Genomic DNA, 22,697 nt, shown 5'->3' with positions numbered 1-22,697 from the left:
TCAGTTATCTCTGGAATGCCCCTGCATAGCTTCTCTATCTATTGGTGGCCTTCCCTCATGATTAAATGGCTAGAACAATGGATGCGAAACTTCATCTAGAAAGGGGAGATACACACCTCCAAAGCTATCACTGTCAGATGGGATTAGGTATGCAAACCAAAGAAGGAAGGCAGCCTTGGTCTGAGAAGACTTAGGGATGTGAACATGGCCTTGATTGAAAAGCTCGCTTGGAAAATTAAAAATGATGATTCGCAGCTGAGTTCTTTGATCAGAGCTAGATTTATTTCTAGTTTTGGAGCATTTAAAAGTGGCTATAAAAAATCCTCTATTTGGCCGGGAGTGAAGAGACTATGGTCTTTTGTGATAGATAATGAAAAATGGTTTATTGGCAATGGGCATAGAATTGATTTTTGGCATGATATCTGGTGGGGCAAAAATCCTATTAGAGAGCTTGCTGAGCTGCCAGATGAGGTTTTCTCGCCTCTCAACCACTCTGTAGCTGATTTCATAGAGAACGACCAGTGGTTTCTTCCTCATGTTGATTCTACTACGCTGAAGAATGCTTTTACAATTATTAAAGAGATTAAGCTGCCCTCCTCAAATTCAAATGATCGCTGCCTATGGGGTCTTGATACGATGGGGGTGTTCTCTATGAAGTTTTCCTAGGAGGATGTCAGATCCCGGTCTCCTACAGCTCCCTGGGCGGGGCTCATTTGGAGTAAATTCCATCCCTCGAGAGTCTCCCTGTTGGGATGGCGATGGGTCTACGGCAAATTCCCTACTGACGACATGATTCAAGATAAAGGCATCCCTCTCTCTTCCAGATGTGAGCTGTGTGGTGCATTTTCTGAATCCTTTGCCCATCTCTTCATTGAGTGTGATTTCTCTATTGGAGTTTGGAAAGGTGTTCTGAATTTTTTTAATTTTTCTTGGCCAAGTTGCAACTCCCCAGATGCTCTTATTGCTTGGTGGAAGAATAAAGCTTGAGGTTGGTGCTTGTAAAACCTTTGGGAGGTCGGTTTTTTCTCGGTAATCGATGCTATCTGGTAAAAAAGAAACGAGAGAAGATTGGAGAGGAATGATCACAGTCATGTCAGGATTATTTGTGCCATCCGAGGGGAAATTGGATTAATATGCTCCCATATGAAAGTCTCTCCTAGAAATGCATTTGATTTGATAATTTGCAAAAAGTTCAACCTCTCCACTTCCCCTCACAAAGAGCAATCTATATTGGAGGTGCACTGGTGCAAGCCTTTCCCTTCCTGGATAAAGCTAAACGTGGATGGATGCTCGCTTGGCAATCCAGGCAGAGCTGGTGGAGGCAGAATTTTTAGAGATCATGATGGCAGGAAAATTCACTGCTACAATTTTTACTTGGGAATTTCAACCAATTTCTTAGCAGAGATTTGGAGTATCATCAAAGGTATGTGGTTGGCTCAGGAAATGAACATCAATCGTCTATAGATTGAGTCAGACTCTTCGGTTGCGGTCTTCAATTTTCAGCATAGAAAAATTCCCTGGTTTATCCTTCAGGAATGGTCTACACATTCAAAGTTCCTTAACTCCATTGAATGGAAGATATCTCACTGCTTCAGAGAAGCAAACCCTGTGGCTGACTTTTTGGCCAAGGATGCGGCAAAGGTAGGGATCAACAACGATGATGTGCAGCTCCCCTCTCATGCGGCTAGAGAGTTGCAATTAGACATTGATGGTCACTCTAGATTTAGATTTCTGAACACTTTGAGATAGCGGCTCTGAGCCTCTACTGATGGCATTGCCGAAGGTGGAGCCTCTTAGCTTGCTCTTGTAATATATTTTTATTTTTATATTCCGTTAATACAATCTGATCTTCTAACAAAAAAAATTTATTATAATGTGTAAATACCCAAATTTGGCTTGGTTTCGATTGCTGTAATCATTGGTTCTTATGTTGGAACTGGAAAGTAACCAAGTCCCAGCTCGGTTCTATTCCCTAGATTCGGATTGTAACGATATTCCATATTTGGTTTCAATTCCGATTTGACACCCTTATATTGGTCTTGGTAAGTGTACATGCAACCATATGTCGCACGTCTAGGCAACTATAGACACTTCCTGGGCGATGACCTCTATAGAGAGGAGCCAAATCCATTTGGACATGAGAGAATGCAAGCGGACAAGGTTGTCACATTCCCTCCACAGTCTGTGTGCAATCAAGGCCTTGGAGGGAGTTTTTCGGGGAAAAAACTGGAATAAGGTAAGTTGGGAGTGGATAAAGATTTTCATACTTTCTATACAATAGGGTTGGGAGTGGGTAAGAGAGATGGTAGGTGGAAGTGGTGAAGTCGATGGAAGAGATGTTGGTGATGAGATTGAGAATGATGGAGGGGCTGGTGAGAACCCAGATTGAGGACCTGTGTTGCATGATTCAACTGCTAATGGAGAACGGGGATCTGGTCCTAAGCGTTCATATGCTAAAGCTGTAGGAAATGCTTCCGGGCCGACGATGGACTCTCTCCCAGAACCTATTCAAGCTGGAAATATCAGACGGATTATGATTCCGCAAAGCGACTATGAATCAAAGAGGCAAGCCTACAAATTTGCTCTTATAGGAAGAGTCAACTTCAAGCTGATCTCACTAGATGCGCTGCACCTCGAGGCCGCGGAAAAGTGGAGCCTGACCAAAGGAGTGATCATGCATCCACTAGGTAAAGGTTTTGTCATTTTTCAGTTCCACTGTGAAGGGGATAAGGCTGCTGTTTGGCGAAGATCCCCCATAAAGATAGGAGAACAATTGATCCGTTTCCAATACTAGAAGCTGGAATTTAATTTACATGAGAAGCAGGTCTGGTTTGGATTCGTTTTCCAAACCTCCCATTGGAATACTGGCATGAAAATGTCCTCCTCTCCATTGCGAAAGCAGTTGGTAGACCCATTGCTTTAGATCGTCAAACCAAGTTAGGTCTGATGGGGCACTTTGCGAGGGTTCTTGTGGAAATGGACGCTTCTGAAAATGCCTCTAGAATTGAAGAAATACAATTGGAGCGGCTGGAACCTGGTACTACAAAAATATTTGGTTTTAGGAAAAAGGTGGTTTATGAGGATGGCTTTGGTCACTGTGGTTTTTGCAAAAGGTTGGGTCACAGTGTGAGGGAATGCTGTTCAAAGAAGTTTGAGGAAGAGAAGCAGGCGGCCATTGATATATATTTCCCTGGATGATATTTGTAAGGAGGCCGGCATATCATGGAATCTCAAAGGAAGAGTTAAGATGACACCTATGGGGAAGGTGTATATCCTCTTTCAATTTGATCAGGAATGCGATATGGTGGCGATGTGGAGACAAAGTTTGACTAGGAGGCCAGGTGATTAGATTCCAACCTGGAAGCCTGATTTCTACGTTAATGCAAAGAACATCTCAACCAAGCTTGTGTGGATCAGGTTCCCGGACCTCCCACATGAGTATTGGCATGAGAAAATACTGTTATCCATGGAAAAAGCAATAGGTAGGCTGGTAGCACTGGACAGACGCATTAGGTCTGTTGGGATGAGAATTTTTGCGAGGGTCCAAGTTGAGGTGGAGCTAGGAGCGAAGCGACTAGACGAAATTCATGTGGAAAGGGAGCAGCCAGGTATAGTTGAATTTTTTTGGTTTAAGTAGGCAATTGTGTACGAGGATGGCTTGAGTAGGTGTGGGTTCTGTAAGAGGGTTGGGCACATGATCCATGAGTGTAGGGAGAAGAATGGAATGGAGGTTAGGGAACAACAGCAGCGGCGAGCGAGCTTACCAGGGGCAGATTCTGACAAGGACGGCGGTGATGATCGGAGGTCAAATGCAGCCCTAGTAAGGAATATTGCCAACTCGGGTGGCTCTTCTGCCCATACGAGATTTCAAAATCTTTCCACATCTGGCCAGCCAATTAGAGAGGAGACTGAGCGCCCCATGGAGTGTGAAGAAGGTAATGGACAAATCCATATTGACCTACCTATTTTGAGGAATTCGGTTATGGAAGGGAATATTCCCAACTTGGTTAGGAATAATTCCAAAAATTCGATGGAGATTAAGGAAGGCGAGAGTGGGTCTCTTGGTGGGTTGGATGATGGGTCTACATGTGGGTAAGTGGCTGGGTCATATGAAGATACTGATGTTGAGCCTGAGATGGAAGGTCATATGAAGATACTGATGTTGAGCCTGAGATGAAGATACTGATGTTGAGCCTAAAAAATAATTGATGATAGCCCTCTTTTGGAATATTAAAGGGATGAGAAAGTCAGCTGCGAGGCTGACTTTGTGTATTATTCTAAGGGAAAAGAAGCCTGATATATTGTGTATAGCCGAGTCTATGGTGGAGGTTGAGGCGTTTCCAAAATTATTCTTTAGTAAGCATGGTTTCGATTTGGAATTTATTCATAATGACAGAGATGATAGATGTCCCAACCTCTGGGTGTTGTGGCACAGGGGTGTCAGGAAGCTGCTGGTTATGGCTTTGTCTGAGCAACAAATTACCATGTCTTTTCAATGGTCATAGAATGATTTTGTATTGACAGTGGTTGATGCAAAGTGCCTTCATGCTGCTTGGTGGTCTCTATGGTCAGAGTTGGTGGTGGTTTATCTTGGGCCAAGCGTTCCATGGATGGTGGTTGGTGATTTCAACACAACCCTTCTATCCCACAAAAAGCAGGGCCCTAGGAGGTTTAATTTGGGGTCGGCGGTGAACTTTGGTGCGATGGTGGACGCTTGCTCTCTGATGCAAATTCCTTCCCAAGGAAGAAAATTTACTTGGTCCAATAATAGAAGGAGGGGAAATGTTTCTGTTTTTTTGGACCACAATTTCTGCAATGATGTGTGGATTTCCATGTTTTAGGATTGCCATCAAGCGGTGCTGCAAAGGGTGGCATCGGACCATTCCCCCATTTTGGTGGCTTCTGAGGCATCTGAGAGGCCGCGGAATTGCCCTTTCAGATTCCAAAGGTTTTGGGCAGAGCACGAGTCTTTCTTTAGTACTGTGAAAATGTCTTGGGATGAGGAAGTCAGAGGATGTCCTATGGTGGTAGTGGCTCAAAAATTAAAAAGGCTGAAAGGGGTGTTGGAGCCCTGGGCTAAAGCCAGTTTTCCAAACTTTAACTTGGAGCTGGAGGAGGCTAAGAAGGGTATGGAGGAAGTGCAACGGGAAATTGAGATTCAGGTTGTATCTGACTCTCTTTTTTCCTTAGAAGAGGATGCAAAAACAAGATACCTGAAGGCTTTAGAAAATTATGAAAAGCTGTGGGCTGAAAAATCCTGAATTAGATGGAGGCTGTAGCGCGACAGATGCTCAAAATTTTTTCATATCTCTACAAAGATGAGGAGGATGAGATATACCATTCGAGTTATTCAAAATCAGGAAGGGGTGTTGGTTTCAGATAAAGCTCAGATAAAAGAGCATGTGGTTGGTTTCTATGAAAATTTCCACAAGGTTGTGCCCCTGCAGGACCACATGGAGATTCTAAACTGCATTCTCACAGTTTTGGAGGAGGCTGACAGGACCAACTTGGATAATGTGCCCTCGGAGGTAGAAATTAAAGGTGCGGTGTGGGACCTTGACCCTGAGAGTGCTTCAGGTTCGGATGGATTCCTTGGAACATTTTACAAGGTATGTTGGGATATAATTGCTCAGGATGTGTGTAATGCAATCCAATATTTTTTTCTCTTCTAATTTTATGCCTTATGGGATAAACAACAATTTTTTTGTTTTGATCCCGAAAGTGGAGGGGGGGTGTCCTCGTTGGATAAATTCAGACCATTGTGTATGAGAAATTTTTTATGTAAGATTATTTCAAAATTTATGGCGATAGTCTTATCGAAAGTACTGCCCAGTATTATTTCGGAAGAGCAGGGGGCTTTCCAAAAGGGAAAGATTACACACACAAATATCCTTGGCATCGGAACTGGCCAACATGATGCTCAAATCAATGAGAGGAGAAGGAATGGGGTTGAAAATTGATATCAAAAAAGCATATGACACTATTTCATGGAATTTCCTATTTCATGTATGGAGGAATTTTGGTTTCTCAGAGAGATGGATTGCTCGAATTCATCAACTTCTCCAAATTGCTATTATCGATCCTTCTAAATCGTGGATCAGTGGGCTATTTTGGCGTTGAAAGGGGGCTACGGCAAGAGACCCAATCTCACCTTCCTCCTTTGTGCGCTCTATCATTTTTGGGATGCCTAACAATAGTTTTGCAGCCTATTGGTGGCCATCGAATTTGATTGCAATTATGAAGCGATGGATGAGAAATTTCATATGGACTAGAGAGGCTAACATTGCTAAGAAAATTGTTGTTAATTGGGACATGTGTTGTAGACCAAAGAAGGAAGATGGTTTAGGGCTGAGAAGACTAAGAGACATGAACAAGGCAATGCTGGGTAATATGGCATGGAGAATTAAACATGACGAATCTTTGGCTTGTAGATTCTTGAGAACGAGATTTTTGAAGGGGGACAGTTCTTTAAGAAGAGGATATAGGTCATCTTCGACATGGCCTGGTATCAAGAAGACGTGGAGATTCATCTCGTCTAATGAAAGATGAATGATTGGAAATGGGAGAAATCTAGTCTGATAGATGGATTGGTGGGAACTCTGTCCATGAGATTGCGGAGGTTGAGGACATGGCTGATCATCCAAATGTTGGAAACGTTGCTAGTTTATTCATAATTATCAGTGGAGAATGCCTTAGGTTCAATCTTCTTTACTAAATGATATTTTTGACATGGCTAAAATATTAAACTTCCTCAGTATGATTGTGAGGATGTATGTTCATGGAGGGGTTCTCTGGATGGAGCTTTTACCTAAAAATCGGTAGGGGAGGATATTAGGATTCGCAATCCTAAGGTCCCTCGGGCCTCTATCGCCTGGTGCAAAAAGCTGCAGCCTAGGATGTCTATTTTTGGATGGTGGATGGTCTATGGGAAGCTACCCATGGATGATACAGTGCAGAAGAGGGGAATTTCTCTTGTCTGAAAGTGCAATTTATGTGGTGTGGAAGCTGAAACTATCGACCATATCTTTCTTCAATGCCCATTCTCTATAGAGATATGGAGATTTTTTTGTGCATGTTTCAATGTTAGATGGATGTTTCAGGGATCCTTGACCACGTTTTTTCAATGGTGGAAAATGATGCATAATCAATTCTGCTACAAAGAAGCTTGGGCGATGGGGCTGGTTATTGCTGCTAATAATATATGGAGTGAGAAGAATAGGAGGCGTCATGATGATAGACTGAGATATCCCAAGTATGTTGGTCAAATGATTATTGATGAGATAAGGTACAACAGGCCTAATACCGAAGGTAAAGTTAGAACTGTGGCAGATATGATGTGTTGTAGGAATTTGGGTTTGAGTATACAAGCCACTCCCTCTAGACCGATCTTAGAGGTTTTCTGGTGTAAGCCCCATGTAAATTGGGTCAAGCTGAATTTTGATGGAAGCTCTATGGGTAATCTAGGTCAAGCAGGAGCGGGAGGAATTTTTTGGGATCATATGGGAAAAGTGATGGGATCCTACAAAATTTTTGTGGGTGTCACTGGTGTTTTTGAAGCTGAGATGGAAGGGTTAATTGAAGGCCTGGTGCATGCTAGAGATATGGACATAAACAACCTATGGGTGGAATCTAACTCTAGTGCAGTGGTAATGCTTGTGCTTCAAAATAAGGTTCTTTGGTTCGCTGCGCAGAGATGGTCTTTTCTGAAACCATATCTGAATAGGATTACCTAGAAAATTACCCACACTTTAGAGAGGCAAATACAATTGCTGACTTTCTAGCTAGAGATGCAACAAAGACTGGGCTATCATGTTCAAATGTAGCATTTCCAGCTCATATTGTGGATTTGCTTAGCAGAGATGCTGATGGAAGACCCTACTGTAGGTTTCTTTAAGGCAATTCCCCTCCCACTGCTGATGGCAATGCCGAAGGTGGGGGTTTGAAAATTGGGTATGTGGTTCCTGTTTTGTTGTCTCTTGTTTGTTTTTTACAAATGTTTAATACTATTACCTTTTAGCGAAAAAAAAAAAGTTTGAAACTTTCACTTCCCTTTCCTTCAATTTCTTTTGCAATTAAATAGAGCTGTAGGCAATATACCCTTGTGGCTGCGACTAATATTTCTCCTATGAGATAACTAGCAATCTAGCTCACAAAAACTCCTCGCTTTCGGTCTCCCATCAGCAAATAAAAGAAAATAACTTCTCAACAACTGCAGACAAAGAAGAATTAAACAACCTTTTGTTACGTAAATAAATGAATTTTTCAATGACTGCCATTGACGAATGATCATCCATGACTACATGGATGGAAATAAGGGTGGTCTAATTAACAATCGCTATGAAACAGCAATTAATGGGAAAATCAAGGACTTTGATCTATTGAAAACTAAGTAAGTATTCTCAAGCATTGTCACTGAGGAAGAACATATATGGAGTCACATATCTCCCAATCTCATACAAAATAAAGACTTTTCTTTCTGTTTTTTTTTTTCGCTAGAAAATCATTATATTAAAATGGAAGAAAAAGGAAGAAATTACAGAGCTACATCAAACTGAGAAAATAGAGTGAATCAAAAATGAAATCGATTCCCTGACCCCCACCTTCGGCATTGCCATCAGCAGAGGAAAGAGAATCCCACTAATCAAATCTATAGTTTGGTCTGCCATCAGCATCTCTTCTGATGAAATCCTTAATGTTGGCAGGAAAGTCAACATTTATGGCTGATATCCCTGTCTTCGCCGCATCTCTAGCCAGGTAGTCGGCAATTGAGTTCGCTTCTCTGAAGTTGTGAGTTATTTTCCATGTGATACTCTCCAAATATGGCTGGAGGAATATCCATCTCTGCAAAGCAAACCATGGAATTTTATTTTTCTGGATAGATGCAACAACACTAGAATCCGTCTCTACCCACAGACATGGAATGCCCATCTCCCTAGCACGCATCAGCCCCACCATTAGGCCTTCGATTTCAGCTTCGAAGACTCCCGAGACACCCATAAAAATTTTGTAGGAGCCAAGAACGCCTCCCCTGTGATCACGAAAAATTCCTCCTGCACCTGCACGACCTGGGTTCCCCCTTGAGCTTCCATCAAAATTCAATTTAATCCAATTTGCCTCGGGTCTGCACCAGAAAACCTCTAAGATTGATTTTGGTGGAGATCGCTGAATCGGAATACCAAGCTTCCTGCAGCAAATGAGATCAGACATTGTCTTGACTTCACCTTTAGTGCTTGGCTTAGCAAACTGAATATCCTCTAGAATCATCTGCTTCAGGTATCTTGCCGGTCGTTCCTTGCCATCATGCCTTCTCATATTTCTTTCGCGCCAAATGTGATCAGCCACTGTTACTAACCCCATGATCCATGCCTCTTTGCAGCAAACTGATTTCTGTTTTCTTCTCCACCATGTGAGGAAATCAGCCATGGTTCCAGCAGGCTACCATTGCACATTGAAGCATCCACAAAAAAAGAGCCATATTTCTTCGGAGTAGGAGCATTGAAGGAAAATATGAGACGATGTCTCAGCCTCCATTCCACATAAGCTGCATTTAGAGACAAGGACTATGCCCCTCTTTTGAATAGCATCATCTGTAGGGAGCTTGTCGTGCACCATTCTCCAACCAAAGATAGACACCCTGGGTTGCATCTTTTTACCCCAAATCAAAGAGAACCATGGCACTTTCGGGTTACGAATCCTAATATCTTCCCAGGCAGAATTAGAATTGAAAATCCCATCAGATGATAGACTCCACAGGCACATATCTTCACAGGGATAAGATGGAATTTTAATGGTTCGAATTTTCTCAAAAATATCATGCAGCAAAGGTGAGATAACATTTGGCAATTTCCATTTAAAATTTTCAATGAAGTCACTGACCTTTCCCTTGCAGAGAAGACTCGACTCTCCCTCCAGGCCAACTAGCTCTAGGATGGATTTGCCGCCCAACCATTTATCTGACCAGAAATTTATGCTGTCCCCATTTCCAATCATCCAGGCTTCTTTGGTGGTCATGAAGTCCCACATCTTCCTAAAGCCTGGCCAAATCGATGAAGGCTTATAGGACTTTTTGAAGGAACCATCACCCCTCAAAAATCTTGCCCTTAAGAATTTGCATGCTAAGGAATTCTCATGCTTGACCCTCCAGACCATATTACAAAGCATGGCTTTGTTTATGTCTCTGAGCCTTCTCAGTCCCAAACCACCTTCATCCTTAGGCCTGCAACAAAGATCCCATCTGACTGATATTTTTTTTGCAGTATCAATCTCACCTGTCCAGATAAAATTTCTCATCCACCTCTCCATTATTGCAATAAGGGATGAAGGCCACCAATATACAGCTGAACTATGGTTCATCATTCCCAAGATCACTGAGCGGACCAATTCCACTCGTCCAGCCATGGACAAAATCTTCCCTTTCCATCCTGCTAGACGCCCTTTGACTTTATCCAGAATGGGTATTAGCGACTCCTTTTTCAGCCTTCCCTTAAAGATCTCGACCCCCAAATAGCGGGTGGGGAAGTTACAAATGGAGATACCAAGCTCTTATGCAATGGCTTGCTTCCTAGAGGCAGGAACAGATCCCAAGAAAAGCTTGCTTTTGTCTAAGTTTATTTTCTGGCCGGAGAAGCTTTGATATTTAGCGAGAAAATTATTGAGATTTTTAACATACCTGATGGAAGCATTAGAAAAGATAAAAACATCATCAGCAAAAAGAATATGTGTAGGGATAATCGCCCCACGAGGACCCGATAGAGCTTTAATGCTGTTATTGGCTAGGAGCTCAGATAAGCCTCTACAAAGAACCTCTTCAGCAATGATAAACAGCATAGGCGAGATTGGATCTCCTTGTCTCAGACCCTTCTCCACACCAAAGTATCCAACAGGGCCACCATTTAACAGAACTGAGATTCTGGCAGAAACAAGGATCTGATGGATCCAAGAGATCCATTTTTCAGAAAATCCAAATCTCCTCAGAACATGAAAAATAAAATTCCAAGAGATAGTGTCGAACGCCTTCTGGATATCAATTTTTAAACCCATACCTCCACCTCTTGTGGATGCAAACATCATGTTTGCCAGCTCCGAGGCAAGTGATATGTTGGAATGAATGATCTTCCCTTTCTGGAAGGCCCCCTGTTCCTCTGAGATAATTTTTGGAAGAACACATGATAATCGCATAGCCAGAATCTTTGATATTATTTTGCATAGAAAATTTCCCATGCACAATGGCCTGAATTTGTCAAGGGATAGTGCTCCTTCAATTTTAGGAATCAAAACCAGGAAATTATTATTAATGCCGTAAGGCATGAACCCGGTTCTGAAAAACCATCTGATAGCATTGCACAAATCTGAAGATATGATGTCCCAACATGATTTATAAAAAGCTCCAGGAAATCCATCTGGTCCAGGAGCACTATCTGGATCAAGATCCCACACCGCATTCTTAATCTCAGAGTCAGAGGGAATACCATCTAATCGACCTCTATCCCATTCTTCCAAAACATTAGGAATGCATTGCAATAAATCCATGTGATTGGTAAGGCGAGTACCTTTGTGAAAATGCTCATAAAAACCCGCAACAAATTCCTTGATCTGCTCTCTATCAGAGATCAGGGTCCCATCAACCATCTTCAGAGATTTAATGGAGTTCTTCATTCGCCGAATCTTTACTGAGATGTGAAATAATTTTGAGCATCTATCTCCTTGATTCTTCCATCTAGAACGAGATTTTTCAGCCCATAATTTCTCATAATTTTTCAGGGCCTTCAGATATCTGGTCTTTGCATCAGCTTCTTTGGCATAAATTGAGTCATTTATCCCATCTCTGTCAATTTCATTCTGGATCTCCTCCATGCATTTTTTTGCCTCCATCATCTCCAAATTAAAATTTGGAAAATTTTCTTTTGCCCAGGAGCGCAGGAAGACCTTCAATCTTTTTAATTTTTGAGCCATAACCATCATTGGCGATCCAGGAATGTCATTCACCCAGGAGGACTTAACTGCATTTAGATAACCCTCATGGTCTGCCCAGAACCTCTGGAAGCGAAAAGGATAGTTTTTTGGTCTTTCAGAGCCTTCAGACACCACCAAAATGGGAGTATGGTCAGACGCCACTCTCTGCAAGACAAATTGGTGACATTCTTGAAAATAAGAAATCCAGGCCTCATTGCAAAAGCTTCGATCGAGCACTGCAGAGACATGACCCCTTCTCCTGTTATTAGTCCATGTGAATTTCCTTCCCTGCGAAGGAACTTGAATTAGTGAACAAGTATCCACCATTGAGCCAAAATCTCCCGCTGACCCTAGGTTGAAAATTCCAGGCCCCCTTTTTTCAGAAGAGAGAAGGGTGGCATTGAAATCTCCAAAAATCATCCAAGGAGTAGTCAGCCCAGGATGGGTTGCCACCAAGTCGGTCCACAATTCTCTTCTAGCAGCTCTTAGGCATTTGGCGTGCACTACAGATAAGATGAAAATTTCCTGAGCCCATTGCACAGAGACAGAGATTTGCTGCTCAGAAGACGATAGCACAACAGGCTTTGCTACACCTCTTCGCCAAATCAGCCATAGATTTGAGACTCCGCGTAGACGCTCGTTATGGATGAAATCAGGTTCAAAACCCAGCTTGTTGAAGAACAACGTACGAAAGGCGTCAGAGGGAATCATAGGTTCGGCAATGCAAAGGAAATCAGGTCTTTTGTCCCTTAAAATATTCCTCAAAGCTAACCTTGCGGCAGCCTTCTTTATCCCTCTAATATTCCAATAGAGGGCTTTCATTTACTATTTTTTGATGAGGCAATACGGCCAGACTTTCGCAAAGTCTACTCTGTATTGGTCAGGTGTTTCCCCTTTCCCTGTCTTCCAGGAACCAGATCCAAAGCCTCCCTTTCGCAGAGAGTTTTGTCTATCTGCTCTACCTCCTTATGATTAACCACCACCGTGCCACCATTAATCTCAAGAGGGTTGAATGACGAGATGACATTATTGTACCATTGCAGTGCTTGGCACTGACCAGTCTCATGTTGCTCGCCATGCCTAGACAGGGTCATCATCCGATCACCACTACCATGGTAAATGGAGCTTGAAGATTCCTTCTCTTGTATGGCCCTATGGGTGCTGTTCTCAGCTCCACAAGATGAAACAACATTTCTATAGGAACGTTGACCCATAAGAGACCCATTTCCACCAACCAACCCATTATCCGATCCATCCATAGAATCCGCCCCATCATCCAAGTCATTCTCCCCATCATCCAAGTAATTCGTGTCAGCTAGATTATTTCCTTCCATATTCCCTTCTTCTTCTAATGGAAGGCATATTTGTATGTCTCCATTCAAATTATGCATAACTGATTTTCCATCCATGTTCCTTAAAGTGTGCGAGTCAAACATGGAAGGAGATCGTTCCTTCGAAAGTAAGGAAAATCTTTCCAAGTTAGACGCACCAGCCATCGGATTCTGCTCATTCCGGCGGCCACTGTTCTCATTCCGGTGACCATTGCTCTGGACGCCTTCCTCTTCATCTACATAGGTCGCCCCTGGAATAATCTCTTTGCGCTGCGACTCCTTCCTGGTCTCTGCGTCCATTCTCACTCTACATACATGGACAGAATGTCCCATTTTTTTGCAGAAACCACATCTGATCAAGGCATCTTCATATATAATATTTTGTTTGAACCAGAATGTTTCGTTAGTTCCTGGTTGCCTTCGTTCTACTTGGATTTCTTCGAGTCTGGTAGCTCCAATCTCTACCTCAACCTGGACTCTCGCAAAAGCGCCCATTGCCGCAGATCGAGTTCGTCTATCTAGTGCCACAGGTCTCCCTGATGCCTTGGCCATTGTTAGCAGAATCCTCTCGTGCCAGTATTCTAGTGGCAGGTCGGGAAATCTGATCCAAACCAACTTGGTTTTGACGTTCTTGGCATGAACATCAAAATCTGCCTTCCAAGGCTGGAATCTGATGATCTGCCCACAGACTCTTGTAAGACTTCGTCTCCACATGGCTGCCATGTCTCCTTCCCTTTCAAATTGTAAAAGAAAAAACCCCTTCCCCATAGGAGCCATCTTCACTCCGCCTTTTAGATTCCAATTCTCCTTCGCCTCCTTTTGAATGTCATCCATTGAAAGGTATCTAAAGTTCGTCCTCCCGATCAATGCAAACCTGAACCGATTAGGTACTACTCCCATATCTTGGAAATTAAAGAAGCGATTAATTGTTTTCCTGATCTTATAGAAGCTAAATATTGAATCTATGACCTCTGCTACATGTGAACTCATTGAGTTAAAAGAATTTCTATCAGACCTTGGTGTTTCTCATCCACAACCAATGATTTTTTTTTTTTTTTTTTAACAATAACCAAGTCGCTCTTCACATGATCTCTAGTTTAGTATTTTATGAGTGTACCAAGCATATTGAACTCAACTATCACCTCATTCGTGAATGGATGTAATCTAGGAATCTTAAGACATGTTATGTTGCAAGTAATGAACAATTGACAGATATTTTTACCAAACCACTTAGTTGAGATCAGTTTCACTGTCATCCAAGTTGGACATTATGGATCTTCATGCTCCAACTTGAGGTGGAGTATATGTTATGAGATATACATGATATATCTTGGACTGGCTACATCATGCATAAGCTATATATGGTGTATTACCCAACTCGACCATCTCTGCACTGATCCTCTCTTGTATATTTATGTTTAATATCTTCTGAAGGCTTTCCTTCAATTAAGGAATTGCCAATATATGTTTTGTACATATATATGTTCTTTTATTAAATTTTCTTTACTAATGAAGGTTTCTAGACCTTTTGAAATAACCTATAAGGGGGTGAATAGGTTATACTGGTGAAAATTTAAGAGTTTCAAAATAATTATCCCAAGTACGATTAAGAGAAACAAAAACTGGGGAATAAAAGTCACAATCACACAACAACGAGATTTATAGTGGTTCGACTCAATCCAAGTCTAGTCCACTGCCTATAAGAGTCCTGGTGTAAGGTATTTCAATAGTTCTCCCTTTTAGAACAATAGGTAGGGAAGAAAATATTTACAATCTTTTTATGGATAAGAGTATCCTTACAAATCCCCTTTGCAGGAAGAGATGCGCCTTTACAATCTTCTTTGCAAGCAAAGAGGCGCCTTATTCTTTTTAGGATAAGAGAACCCTTACAATCCTAAGTACAGTCTAGAATTATAAAACAGAAAATATAGAAAAGTGGAATAAGAGGAATACCTTTGGTGTGGTGCAAATGATAATGAAAATGAAATGATGCACCTTTGTGTAAAGTCTTCTCTATAACTTTGACTTGCATTGTAGAATGTAGAAAACTTGATTGAGACTTGAGCTTTTCTATGAAGTGTGGAAGATCAGACTGCTCAAGTAGGATAGAGTGACTTTCTAACTTTTGTATGCTCACAATAAAGCTCTTAATGCTCAACTTAATTGGTAATTAGTTATGAGCATCTTAGGTATTTATAGGAGAGATTAAGAGAGCTTTTCAAGCAGTAAATCGGACTCTAACGATCATATTTTGGATCTAACAGTCGACCGCCATTCATAGGTGACCGCCAGCCGGTTGACCAAAAAGAGCCATTGGAGATAGAAAACTAGCTGTTACAAATGGTCTAGGTAGGTGCCAATCGACCGGGAAATGGTCCAGGTAGGTGCCAATCGACCGGGAAATGGTCCAGGTAGGTGCCAATCAACCGGGACTTTCATCCGGTCTATTGGCTATGGCCTCGGATAGGTCCAGTTAACCGGGGCTTCCAGCCGGTCAACCGCCTACGTTCTGTCCTATTTTTGACAGACAAGTGTCATACTAACCAGTTGTTAGTATTTCAGCCATAGCTCTTTAGTCTAATATTGGATTAACCCGATTCAAGTTGTTTTATAATCATGACTCGATTTCCTACAACTTCTATAAAGGATTCAATTCCTGATATCCACTCTAGGAATTTCCAAAATACCCTTGAGTCAGGTTATAGAAAATCACATAGAACATGTATTTCTAATTATGTTCTACACCACCTATGGGCTTCCAGGTAGGTTAAGAAATGTCCTATAGTCATTCTAGTATGATGGTATGCGATGCATGAAGTGCGTGCACATATACATATAAAGAGTACACTATACAACGAGTACTGGACTATCCTAGGGCCTTCATCTTGACTTGGGTCTTGAAGTCTTCATCATCGCTTGATGATTCCTCTTTTGCCTTTCATTTTGTTGTAAAGCTTCCATTCTTGATCTTCATGTCATGACTTGATTCTTCAACCATGCATAGCTTGAGCGGTCTTCTTGTACTAACCATCACTTAGCACACATAGTTAAAGCTATGGTTTGCTTGTTATTACCAAAACATTTAAAGGAGTTTGGTCATATTCCCAACAATCTCCCCCTTTTTGGTGATGACAAACAACCATAAGAAACGACCGTGAAATATGTAGAGTTTAAATGCAGGTAATCACATGACATTTCAAACACATCATCCTGTTTGGCATAATGTCAGAGAGCCCTCTCTCACACACTCAAGGAACTATCCAAGAGGTGGCCTCCCACCGGATAGGGGAAGTTAACTCCAGTTAACTAATTTTAGGAAGGCTCAACCTCCCATGGAGTAGGCAGTTTTGGATGGGGGAAAGGATCCTACTCTTGCTGCGAAAAAAACCTTTGCCTCTATTGTCGGTTCTGATTCTGAAGCTTTTGAAAAAGGGACTACCCTAGCGGATCCATTACCACACAAATCTTATGCAAATGCGGTAGGATCAAATGCACTGATGGTGGACGAACTGCCTGACCCAGTTCATGTAGGGAATTTGACCAAGGTGATCATCCCCCAGGAGGCTTACTTGGATAGATTAAACAAATACCGATTTGCCCTGATCAATATAATCAATTTTCGCTTTCTTTCCCTAGATGACGTATGCAGAGAAGCCCATGAATCTTGGAAGCTGAAAGGCAGAGTGAAGATGATACCCATAGGTAAGGGTTTCACGATTTTCCAATTTGAGTCTGAAAATGACATAGCCCTGATGTGGAAGCGAAGCCCTATGACGATTGGAGGTTAACTCATTTGGTTTCAAAGATGGCGTCCAGACTTTAGCATCCATGAAGAATTGATCAATAAGGTCCTAGTTTGGGTGCCTTTTCCAGACTTACCATTGGAATTTTGGCATGAAAAGGTCTTATTGACAATGGCCAAGACGGTAGGGAGGCCAGTTGGGCTTGATCAACCCACCAAGAACGTTATATATGGGAATTATGCTCATGTTCTGGTGGAGATGGAAGTGAGGGTTTTGAGGCTGGAGGAAATCCAAGTTGAATGCAAACAACCTGGGACTGCGACCTTGTTCTGGTTCAAGCAATAGTTGATCTATAAGGACTCATTGGGGAAATGTGGCTTCTGTAAAAAATTGGGGCACCAAGTTAATGCCTGCTGAGAAAAGAAGGCCTATGACGAGCGACAGAATGCTCGAGACAAGGTAGGGATACCAGGGGCGATGTATGAAGAAGATAGAGTCAACTCAGGAATGAGTAACTCACCGGTTCGAAACATCACTTCATTGGAAAGAATGGATCATGATTTTTTGAATTTGAATTCAAAATTTGTGAACAGCTCTCAGCCCTTATCCAGCGCTGATGGAGTAGTGTCAGGCACCATTATTCCCATTAATTCCTCACCTCAGTTACCAAATGTGGAGGAAGGTGAGATTTTAATCGAATTGATTTCTCCCAATCACAATCCTATTATTTCTATTTCAGAAAATATGGAATCGGCTCATGAGGGGGATAAATTAAATGAGGAATCTCATGATAGGGATGAGATCAACACTGAATCTTCTGATTCAGATAAGGATATGGTATCTTCTAATGATGAGGTGGGCCAGTCTGATGATGAGTCATGCTCTGAGTCTGGGTCAGAATCAGACCAACTTGATATTGTCAAGGGAGGAGAACCGAACTAAGTTGGTCCAGTTTCCTCGTCTGGTCTAATGGATATGTAGCAGCAAGTGAGCATGGCCATAACACCCTCCTCTTAAGGTGTGGTTTCTGTGCGACCAAAGAGGACAGGGTTGTCCCTAGGAAGTACCTGAGGAGGTTTGGCAGGCAGGGGGGTCATACAGTGACGAATAGGGAGTATACAGCCCCATTGCAGCTCCCTTTGAGCAGGAAGGACATTGCTCGGATGGGGGCTCAAGCTATCAAAAAAGCGGTGAAGATGGTTGAGAAAGGGACCGAAGTAGGGGAGAAAAGGAGAACGAAAAACAAAGGTGGTGGTCAAACCTTGAGGTCGGACAGGTTGGAAGGAACAACTAGTTAATTATGCAGACCTTCTATTAGAATATCCGAGGTGTTCGAAAGGCAGTGGCTACTAGAGCATTGCATGTTTTTTTTGTGATCATTCCCCTAATGTGGTGTGTATTTTGCCCATGGTGGATTCAGTGTCTTTCCCTTTCCTATTTTTTAATCGGCTGGGATTCATAGCTGAAATTATTTATAATTCCTGTCGTGACAAAGTGCCAAACCTCTGGGTAGTCTAGAAAAATTCTCTTACTCGGCCAGTAGTGGTGCAATCCTCGGAGCAAATGATTTCAGTTTCACTGCAATGGAATGGTCAACAGGTATTGGTTTCCATGATTTATGCATCATGCTTTAGGGCAGAGCATAGGAATCTTTGGGTGGAGTTGGGCACTACGGCTGCTCTATCCCTTCCATGGGTCATTTTAGGGGACTTTAATACCACGTTGTATTCTTATGAGTAGAGGGGCCTTGGTAGATTCAATGTGGGTGCCGCAGTAGAGTTCCAAGCCATGGTGGATGCTTGTGATCTGATAAGCTCTTCCTCTCAGGGGTCAAAATTTATCTGGACGAACAATAGACGTAGAGGGCACGTGGTGGCAATGCTTGATAGAAGTTCTTTCAATGCTCAATGGATGGAAGCTTTTGGTGATTGCGGCCAGTAGGTGCTCCATAGATCAATTTCGGATCATGTTCCAATCCTTTTTTAATTGGCAGTGATTCCCAAGCCTCGAAATGCCCCTTTTCACTTTCATCATTTTTGGATGGAAGCGGAATCATTAGAAGGCCTAGTGATGGGGGTTTGTTCTAGGGAGGTTAGGGGTGGTCCCATTGGCAGGCTGGCATAGAAATTAAGAGCAGTGAAGAGTGCTCTAAAGGGGTGGATGAGGTAGAGGTTCCCTAACTTTGATGTAGCGCTTAAAGAAGCTACTGAAGAAGTGGAGGAAGTCCAGAGAATTATTGACTAGGTAGGAATGTCTGATGAGCTATACTCCAGAGAAGCAGAGGTGAAGACTAGGCTGTTGAAAGCAGTGGAGATGCACGAAAAACTTTGGGCTGAAAAGGCTCGCTGCAATTGGGTGAAACTAGGAGACTGTAAATCAAAGTTCTTCCACCTTTTGGTTAAGGTGCGTCGTGCAAAACCAGCATTCCTTCTTTAAAAAATCAAGATGGTATGGTGGTTTCTGAGCCACTGCAGATGACAGAATATGTGTCTCACTTTTTTGAAAATTTTCATAAAGTGGACCATTGCATAGATCATATAGAGTAGTTGCAGGTTATTCCTAATAAGGTTAATATGGAGGAATCCTTGATATTGGAAGCAATCCCTGATAGGGAAGAGATTAAGAAGGTGGTACTAGATAGTTCTCCTGGCTCTGATGGGTTCCCAGGAGCTTTTTCAAACAGTGTGGGGAGATAGTGGGTGAGGATTTTTGTGGGGCTATAATTGCATTCTTCTGAGGTGGGAAGCTTCCGAATGGAGTAAATAACAATTCTGTGATGCTAATCCCAAAGGTGGAGGGAGCGGTCTCTTTGGATAATTTTTGCCCCATCTGTATGGCAAACTTCTTCTGTAAAGTTCTGTCAAAGATCATAGCTAAGAGGTTATCTTGCCTTCTCCCTCGCTTGGTGTCAGATGAGCAAAGGGCATTCTAGAAAGGTAAGATTATCTCAGCAGATATTGGGTTAGCCTCTGAGCTTGCCAATTTATTACATACCTCTATCAGAGGGGGTGGCATGAGTGTTAAGATTGATGTAAAGAAGGTCTATGACACATTGTCATATGATTTCCTCTTTGTAGTCCCAAAAAGGTTCGGCTTCTTGGATGTGTGGTTGGGCTGGATTCATGAAATTTTGGTTTCTTCTAGAATTTCAGTGTTGTTGAATGGTGGTCCGATTGGTTTCTTTGGAGTTGAAAAGGGCTTGAGACAAGGGGACCCGATCTCCCCAATGCTTTTTATTCTGGCAGAAGAAGTGTTGTGTAGGAGCCTAAATGGTCTATTAAAAGAGGGAAAATTGAAGGCGCTCCCTGGTCCTAAAGGTGCCAGTGTTTCCAGTCATCTGCTCTTCGCGGATGACATTTTTATCTTCATTAACGCTGCAACGAAACATGTATGTTTCCGGAGAGAGTTCCTGCTCAAATACCAAGAATTTTTTGGCCAAAAATTCAACTTGGATAAGAACAAGATTTTTTTTGGTAAAGTCGCCCCTCACAAGAAGAGGTATATAACTGATTTGCTAGGTATCCCAACTTGCTCTCTACCTACAAGGTATCTTGGGGTTGAGATCTTCAAAGGCACTGTCAAAAAGGATAGGCTGCTTCCTCTAATAGATAAAATTAAATCTCAGTTACAGGGATGGCGAGGCAAACTTCTTTCAATGGTAGGTCATGTAGAGCTCATTCGGTCTGTGATTTCAAGTATTCATAAATTTTCAGTTTATTGGTGGCTTGAATCGGTGATTAAAACGGTGGAGCACTGGATAAGGAATTTCCTGTGGTCAGGGGATATTGACATAGTGAAGAAAATCTTTGTCAAATGGGAAGATGTGTGTAGGCCTAAGGAGGAAGGGGGTTTGGGTATCAGGTGATTGAGGGATGTGAACTGTGAGGGGCTCAGCAAACTAGTGTGGCAAATGAAGCATGAAGGTACTGCTTTTAGTAGTTTCTTGCGGGCTAGGTTTGTGAATGAAGGTGGAGGCCTTAAGAAGGGTTATAAATCGTCCTCGATGTTTAAAGGAATTGCTAAGATGTGGAATTTTGTATCTCTATCTGAGTGTTGGATGGTGGGTACCGGTGAGGACATTTTATTTTGGTAGGATCGATGGATAGGCCCCCTTTCTATTGTAGAGCTCTCCCCACTTCCTTTTTCTCATTTTTCTCAAAGCTCTTGTAGAGTGGCAGACTTCATTGGAGACGGTAAATGGTGTCTTCCTCTTGCTCAGTATGATTTTTACGTGGCATATTCAATGCAATAAGGAATATATCCTTGCCGCGGGGTTAGAAAGACCGATGCTACTGGTCTCGATCCTCCTTAGGATCCTTCTCCACTAAATCTACCTGGGACGTGCTGAGAAAGGTTTCTCTTAAAGTGGGTTGGGAAAAAGTGGTGTGGGGGTCAGATTTGATCCCCCGCCAATCGGTGTTTGGATGGAGGCTCATGCATGGGAAGCTTCCTTGTGATGACAAGGTGAAAAGAAAAGGAGTGCCACTCCCTTCCAGGTGCGAGGTGTGCAATAAGGCTGGGAAGTCTCTAAATCATTTGTTCTTGGAATGTGATGTAGCTGTCTACATTTGGAGTGCGTTTGCTAAAGCCTTTGGATTTCATTGGCCCTATCAGTGGGCAGAATTTTTAGAGCATGTTTCATGGTGGATTCAAAAATCCAATGCCATTGGACTGTCTCAAATGTGGATGGCAGGTTTGATTCTAGTTCCATACTTTATTTGGATGGAAAGGAACTCAAGAAGATTTAGGGGGATTCATCGATCTTATGGTCAAGTCTTTCATACAATGATGGAGTAGATTAGAAGACATGGCCCAAGTAAGCGCAATAGAATTAAATCTCCCCTGGATTCTGAGAGGTGCTTGAAGCTGAATATAGCGGTTCCAAGGGAAATTAAAGGGGTGTGGGAAGTCTTCTAGCTACCTATAATGGATGGTTGGTGGAAGCTAAATTGTGATGGCTCATCCTTGGGTAATCTAGGGAATGCTGGAGCAAGTGGCTTTGTAAGGGACAGCAATTACCAGATTGTATCAATTTATAGCTCCTTTTTAGGAATTGCTTTGAGCTTCCAAGCTGAATTTCAGGCTTTAATTGAAAGAATTGAGAGAGCAAGAGAGATGAATTTTGAATCGCTGTGGATCGAATGTGATTCAGGTGCGGTGGTGCTCATGGTTCAAAGGGGTTTGGTTCCATGGTTTGTTTGGCAAAGGAGGTCTTCCCTTATTTCATATCTCAGAGGTATAAGCTGGAAAATCACTCATTGCTATAGGGAGGCAAATCCTATAGTAGACATTCTAGCGCAGAAGGTAGCTAAGAAGGAAGCGTCTTCATCAAATGTTGCATGGCCTCCCAAAGTGCTTGAGTTTTTGGCTGAGGATGCGATGGGCAGGTTGCGTTTCAGATTTTATTAGCTTTCACTTTCTCCTTTTATGCCTAGTGTCCCCCTTCTGCTGATGGCAATGCTGTAGGTAGAGGTGGGTCCTAGGATTTGTGTTAGTTTGTCATTTTGGAATTTCTCAAGCTAGATCCTCTTGTACAGTTTTTTCCCCTTTTCATCACTTAATATACATGACCCTTTAGCAAAAAAAAAAGACAAGATTTTCACATAAGCGCTATGTTCTCCCCCTTTTGTCAACAGTAAAAAGGTTGTCATGGAAAAAGACAAGGCATGTT

At 42.3% G+C, this 22,697-nt stretch overlaps 4 protein-coding genes across 4 annotated transcripts; 2 read left to right on the top strand and 2 right to left on the bottom strand.

Annotated features, from left to right (window-relative positions):
• Window positions 1-204: 204 nt before the first annotated feature.
• On the top strand, window positions 205-666 carry LOC122056935. The gene has a single exon (XM_042618901.1). The coding sequence runs from the start codon at window positions 205-207 to the stop codon at window positions 664-666; it is 462 nt and encodes a 153-aa protein (XP_042474835.1).
• Window positions 667-9,435: 8,769 nt separating this feature from the next.
• LOC122056934 lies at window positions 9,436-12,774 on the bottom strand. The gene is made up of 4 exons (XM_042618900.1): window positions 12,460-12,774; window positions 10,978-12,240; window positions 10,670-10,926; window positions 9,436-10,216 (listed from the first exon to the last, which is right to left on the bottom strand). The coding sequence occupies exons 1-4, from the start codon at window positions 12,772-12,774 to the stop codon at window positions 9,436-9,438; spliced, it is 2,616 nt and encodes an 871-aa protein (XP_042474834.1).
• On the bottom strand, window positions 12,289-13,787 carry LOC122057007. Its single transcript, XM_042618987.1, has 2 exons — window positions 13,165-13,787; window positions 12,289-13,113 (listed from the first exon to the last, which is right to left on the bottom strand). Exons 1-2 carry the CDS (start codon window positions 13,776-13,778, stop codon window positions 12,819-12,821), a joined length of 909 nt encoding a protein of 302 aa, XP_042474921.1. The 5' UTR covers window positions 13,779-13,787; the 3' UTR covers window positions 12,289-12,818.
• An 8,165-nt stretch (window positions 13,788-21,952) lies between these two features.
• Window positions 21,953-22,435, top strand: LOC122056933. The gene has a single exon (XM_042618899.1). The coding sequence runs from the start codon at window positions 21,953-21,955 to the stop codon at window positions 22,433-22,435; it is 483 nt and encodes a 160-aa protein (XP_042474833.1).
• Window positions 22,436-22,697: the final 262 nt, after the last annotated feature.

Source organism: Macadamia integrifolia, chromosome 12, assembly GCF_013358625.1.
Source record: "Macadamia integrifolia cultivar HAES 741 chromosome 12, SCU_Mint_v3, whole genome shotgun sequence".
Taxonomy (NCBI): Eukaryota; Viridiplantae; Streptophyta; class Magnoliopsida; order Proteales; family Proteaceae; genus Macadamia; species Macadamia integrifolia.
This window is presented reverse-complemented; position numbering and strand designations above follow the sequence as displayed.